This window comes from Coregonus lavaretus (genome assembly GCF_964263955.1).
Source record: "Coregonus lavaretus genome assembly, chromosome: 38".
NCBI lineage: Eukaryota > Metazoa > Chordata > Actinopteri > Salmoniformes > Salmonidae > Coregonus > Coregonus lavaretus.
The window spans coordinates 4,980,757-4,987,278 of record NC_140025.1 but is presented as its reverse complement, the minus strand read 5'-3'; the positions used below and the strand labels follow the sequence as shown (position 1 = coordinate 4,987,278).

The 6,522-nt window shown below is 41.2% G+C and overlaps 2 protein-coding genes across 2 annotated transcripts in view; both read right to left on the bottom strand.

Moving 5' to 3' along the window:
- Positions 1 to 893: 893 nt before the first annotated feature.
- Positions 894 to 4,182, bottom strand: cUnh7orf57 (chromosome Un C7orf57 homolog; the record flags this gene model as incomplete). The annotated part of the gene is given in 9 exon segments (XM_084155494.1): positions 894 to 949; positions 1,237 to 1,361; positions 1,574 to 1,662; positions 2,022 to 2,145; positions 2,451 to 2,538; positions 3,023 to 3,208; positions 3,676 to 3,730; positions 3,732 to 3,743; positions 4,087 to 4,182. Coding segments are annotated over 9 exon segments (831 nt in total).
- Positions 4,183 to 5,367: 1,185 nt separating this feature from the next.
- LOC311112378 (four and a half LIM domains protein 2-like) overlaps positions 5,368 to 6,522 on the bottom strand; it is a gene marked incomplete at both ends in the record, with an annotated part of 4,369 nt that continues 3,214 nt past the window's right edge. The window contains one exon of the mRNA XM_084155486.1: positions 5,368 to 5,519. Within this exon, the coding sequence (XP_084011612.1) occupies positions 5,368 to 5,519 (152 nt within the window). The remainder of the gene's footprint in view (positions 5,520 to 6,522) is intronic.

The window sequence follows — 6,522 nt, the reverse complement described above, 5'->3', positions numbered from 1 at the left end:
TACCGTCAAATACCGCCATACCTTCAAAAATGTGAAAAATATAGCGATATATTTTGGCCATATCGCCCAGCCCTACTTTCACGTCAAAGCAAAACCTTTTTACTTCAGAGCAAACAATATCATTGCACAATACAATTGCCACTATTCCCTAACTAAATATGTAGAATGAATTGAGACAGTTGTTAGAACATCACAAAAGGTATCTATCTATCTATGGAATCAATGCCCACCATAACTTCATAACACTGAACCATATCCTGGTATGAGATAGGTTGGGATCTTGGCTGGGGGGGGGGGCATCTCTTTAGAATGAAGTAGATTCATTGGCATTTCTGTCTTCCATTCCAAATCATGTCTGCCTTCTCATAACAAGTGAATCACTTAGCACCCATGTTTCCATGTTTTTTTGGCTGAGCTCTCGGTTTCCGATCCTATTCAACACGAGAGCTGAAAAGCGCGAGCCACAAACGTCTCCTTTGTGTGTAGGTACAGTAGGCCTTGTTCACAAACAAGCTTCACAGCACCAAAATAATTTTTACACCACAAATACTAGAAACTCCAGTGTACAGTACTGTTTCATATTCACACAATTCATCTTCCAATTCAAGAACGATAATATAAACATGACAAGCATCAATAAGCTGTGTTGGTTTTCTGAGAACAACTTTACATGGAGTAAAAAACAAAAGACAACAAATAAATAAATTAACAGAGAAGGTACCGTTGCATAATTACAAAACATAACAGTCGGGATGTACAGTAATGAGAGAAAGTGTGTGTCACTCAGAGAGAGAGAGACAGAGAGACAGGGGGAACAGACAGTAGAGTGAATGGCAGGTGTGAGTGTGTGTATCCACTGTTGTTTTCTACCACAGATGGACCTCTTCTCCTCCCTATTCCAGGTCTTCTTCCTCAGGTGCGATGGTGCTCGTCTGTTCAGAGGTCACACCTGAAAGACACACACAAACACAAACACAAACAGGTTGGTAATATGTAATAATGGTATACATTCAAAATGTATTAAATCCCGTAGCCAACCCATATGAGTCATGTTTGGCATTAGTTCAGAATGTCCATATGGTATGAAATAAACACTTGAATTGTTTTATTAAAGATTGTTTGATTTAGCAGAATAAACCTATAGTGCTGCTGCTAATTCCTCCAAAATACTTGTTGAGGAAAAGTCTACTGTTTTTCCACTGGTCAAAGACTATAAGGCAAAGTAATTTGTCGTACTTGAGGAGTCATCATCATTGGTGGACCTCTTCTCATCTTCTATGTAACCAAAGCTCAGCAGCTTGGACATGCTCACAGGAGCAGTTTTCTTCTCATGGGACCTGTCCATAGAAAAATCACTTTGACTGAGAGGTTGGAAATTCAATTGTGTTAGTGGTTAGGTTGAATTTAGAAGTTCCAACATTATACAAATTATATATTACACAGGTTATAAAGGTTACGCAAATATGTTACACACTGATACACACATATTGCAGTACATTGGTATTATTAAGCATTAAGTGAAATTGAATTACAGAATGAATACTGGATGTCGAATATATAGGCAGGCACTCACGTCTTCTTGTATTTGTTGACCTCCATATAACCACCTTGGTTTAGAGACATATTCTCCATTTGGCTGGACGCATCAGTGACCGTGGGGTTCTGCAAACAAGAATATAACCAGTTCAAACCAGTCAGTCAGGCCCAGTACAAGAATACTCATTGTATGAAGTATACAAGCGCATGGGACACTTCTAACAATGAAATGGAGGACCAAGTAAATAAAAGAGTGAAGATATGATGACCACACCAAACTGGTTGGCAATCAATCAAATGAAATGTAATTACAGTACGCTGGTGAAAAACAAGACAAAGAAGTTCAACAGAAGTCCCCACCCAATCCCTGTCTGAACGGAATGATGGAGTCAACGCAAGAGATGAACTGATAAAGGGAGGGGATGATGGTAAATGATAACAACTGTGTCAGTGATTAGGGGGTTTGTTGGGGCCATTGAATTCACCTTCTCTTTATAGCTATCGCTCTCCCTTTCCCAGGCTGAAATATCATCAGTACCGAAGGGAGCAGCTAGAGGTTGCCTTTTGCCGTATCCTTGACAATCATCAGGGGATGTTGCTTTACTTCCGCTGTAAAGCACAAAACCATTGTAATACTCCTTCATTGGCCAGTGCTTTGGCCAACAGGCATCCATTTGAGAACCCTGGCTTGGACAACTAAAGATGCACCACCACCACCAAGAGTCAAGATGTAACTTCCCATTCTAAACATTACCTGTTCACCTGTTTTCAAGACACATACAGACATGACATGATGCCGAACGTTTTGTTAGGCCTGACATATTGTTCCATGATCACACTGTAGAAAATGAGACATTACAATAATATTTTCATCAAACAGAGCCAACGAACCAACAGGGGGTGGGGGTCCTTACCGCTGAGATCCAGCAGAGAACCAATCAGGTGCATTGTAGGAACTATTGGGCCTAGCTTCCTCCTTGTTGTCCTCATGCCACAGTAAACCTATGGAGGACACATAACACAAGTTATTTAAAAGTAGGAACATAACTAAACATGAATTCATCTCTTTTGAAAATCAGTCTTTAGCTTTCCTCTGGGAATTCAACGTGGGAATTCAACGTCTCTCCCCTATTTGACCTAGATATTTTGTGTGTATGTATTGATATGTAGGCTATGTATGTAGTTCTGTCCTTGAGCTGTTCTTGTCTATTAATGTTCTGAATTATGTCATGTTTCATGTTCTGTGTGGACCCCAGGAAGAGTATTTGTGGCTTTCGCAACAGATAATGGGGATCCTAATAAAATACCAAATACCAAATGAATTGAACATGATATATAGAGCAATTCACTATAATTTGAACTAGCTAATATCATTACAAACACACTAGTCTGTGTCCAAAGAGTCCATAGTAATGAGCATGTACTGAAGTGTAAAGCACATATGTACTGTAAAGCAGCACAAAACTATGACACAAAACATTGTTACCCTTCTGTCCCCCTCCTTTGGCAAGTTTGACATAGTCGGAGTCGGAGTCGAATATTCCCACACGCCTTCCGCTGGTCCTGGCCTCTGGAGCACCCTCAGTGGCTTCCTGGCACAGCCCGGGGATCTGGGAAGTGGGTCCCGTAACACCGTTGGAGGGAGCTTGGCCTGGATAGCCTGTCTTCACGCCTGTAATAAAATGATTAGGTTTTTAATGGGTGTTGTCACCAGCACTCAGGCCTGCATTTACAGGCAGATGCTGTATCTGCCCTGGCTGGCTAGAGAATTGATGGCCTAGATGTAAAAGCTATATTGAGTGATACAGTGTAGCATCCCTGTATGTAAGCATATAATAGCCTCTGCTAAGGTCTCGATATTTGTGGCAAGGGGGGTATCTAGTGCACTTGCCCCTGCAACCAGAAGGTAACTGGTTCAAGCACCACCTCAGCACTTCCTCAATCGCTACATTTGGTGGAAGCAGAGGGATAAATCCACTCTCTCAGGTCTTTTTAGGGAGTGTTTAGGGATACTCTGCTAAGAGGTCTGGCCCTTTATGGCACAGGAGGCTTACGTGCAAGGATACTGTAGTAGCTGACACAGCTGCCCAGTTAACTGACTACAGCTAGAGGCTAGAATACGTTAGCAAGCTAGCTTACCACCAGGCTTGGTCCGTCTGTGGTTGGGAGCAGCACTCATTTTGGATGATGATGATTTCCAGAATTAGCTGATGGGGTATAATATAAAGACAAGACAGTTGCAACGTCAGTTAAATATGCAAGATAAACTATGCTAACAGTTCTTGCTATATGTAAACCACACGACAATCGGGTATCCCCGTTTCAGACACAGAGGGGAGAGGCACACACAACCTTTGTTCAATGCTAGTTAGTGGGATAGCATCCGTTAGCTAGCTAGCCAGCTAGCTTTACACAAAAGCCATCAAACGTGCACGACTAAATGTTAACCTATGAACAACTAGCTAACAGGTTATCATATCATGTTGGCAATAGCACATAGAGTGATGTAATGTTCAGAGAGAAATTGTAGGTTTAGAAAAGCTATCTTACACAATTCGTGTGCCGGTGGGAGTGGAGACCTCGATAAAATAATGGATGGTTAGCTAATGCGGTTAGCATTTCCTGCTGCACATTCCATCCGGTCATGTGGTTTTATTTATTATTTATTTTAAAAAAACACCCAAAACAGAAATATCCTACCGATATACATTATACATTTACATAAAATGTATATTACAGTTACAATAAACCAAAAAGTATAAATAGATTGACTTCAACTTGGAGACCTTCGTGCCTTTTGGATTTTTAATAATGTAAATTATTTGGATTTTCATTTATTACAGAAAATTGACATTTTCTTCACTCAAAACCAGCGCCATGGACAGCAACCCCGAACAAGACACGGCTGCAGCATTGCCCTCAACCTTTTCAGCACCATGGACAGCTCATCCTTAGGGTTAGGCATTAGGGTTGAATGACTTTGTGGCTGTGCCAGCTAGTGACCTCTCTGCAGAGCTACCTCTAGAACAAGATTCATGAAGAAAACCGCTAACCTGCAGCCAAGACCCAGACAGATCCAGGCACTAATGTTCACATCCCAGACCTCCTTTATGTGGTTTTAAGTGGTCAAGAGACCATTTTCCCCCAAGGGGTGCTTGTGCCACTAGATGGAGCCAGAGGTAAGCCATTCATAACCATGGGGGTTGTAGATCTACTTTTTTTGTGTGTCATTTAGCAGATTTTTCACCTAGTCTTACCCACTAAACTACCCTATTCCCCTGCATATATATATATATATAGTGCACTACTTTTGACCAGGGCCCATGGGATTAATTGTGTCTTTACAGATTTGGAACAAACACATATGTCAGAAAGATTATTCTATCAGTGAATTGCCTTTTAAATACTTTATTTCACATTTAGAGTGCAGGTACATGTCATGTCATGTTCTCATTAGATTTTACTGCTATAATGAAAAGTATAACTCCTGTTAATTGCATTATGTCATAGTTATTTGTCACGGATGATTATCCTAACATATACAACCTAATACATTAGTTAAACGTTCTAATGGTAACAAACCACGGACAAAGTTGCTATTTTGTTTAAAATACATCGAAATTATATCTCTTTCTAAGAATCGAATGCAATTTGTGCTCAATTCATCAGACAACATACTGTATCAATCTGAGGCCAGTGCATGCAGAAAGCCTTTAGGGTTAGTCTGAAAATTATATTATTAGAATAAATGACATGTTAGTAGGACTAGGCCTATATTAGCTTGCATCTTTGCTTTCTTTGGCTTTGACGCTCCATCCTCGCATATAGCTCTTAGACGTCTTTGCCACACTCGGGACACATGATCTCATCTTGGGCGGTCAGGAAGCCCCTTCCCACCAGGGAGATGGAGCACTTCTTGCAGTTGAAGCAGCCATTGTGCCACTGGCGCTCTTCAAACGAGATGTACTTGCTGCCCCCCAGACCTGCACAAGCAAGACGAGACAGGCACAGAGAGGGAGGGATGGAGAAAGATGTGAGCATGGGAACACTGTCTGGCGCACTTCCTTAAAAATTACTCCGGATCACTAATGTAATAATATTCGAATAGATATTGAGTAAGTACATTTTCTGGAAGAAATTCAAAACCCATGAGCTGAGTGCCATGGCTCTATAACACCAGATAGATAGATCAACTGACTAGTTAATATGTAACCTCACTGTAAGTAAGGGACCTTGAGTTTGGGGTCGTTACTAAAGAATGTTTTGAATAGGAGTGAATAGAAGTGGAGAGTATGGAGTGTAGGGATGAGGAACCAGAGTCAGGTTTTTTTTGTCACATGGTATGGAAAAAGTCCTGGCCCTATTGATTCTGTACGAATATACACTAAGTGTACACCTTTCTAATATTGAGTTTTATCCCCTTTTGCCCTCAGAACAGCCTCAATTCATCTGGGCATGGACTCTACAAGGTGTCGAAAGCGCTCTACAGGGATGCTGGACCATGTTGACTCCAATGCTTCTCACAGTTGTGTCAAGTTGGCCGGTGGACCAATCTTGATACACATGGGAAACTGTTAAGCGTGAAAACCCCAGCAGCGTTGCAGTTCATGACACACTCAAACCAGTGCGCCTGGCACCTACTACCATACCCCATTCAAAGGCACTTAAATATTTTGTCTTGCCCATTCACCCTCTGAATGGCACACATACACAATCCATGTCTCAATTGTCTCAAGGATTACACATCCTTATTTAACCTGTCTCCTCCCCTTCATCTACACTGATTGAAGTGGATTTGACACGTGACATCAATAAGGTATCATAGCTTTCACCTGGATTCACCTGGTCAGTCTATGTCATGGAAAGAGCAGGTGTTCCTAATGTTTTGTACACTCAGTGTATAATTAACTAATCATAGAGGGGTGAATCCTAACTTCCACTTATGTTGAATTTTCACTTAGTCTTCCATTGACATCGATGCATGAC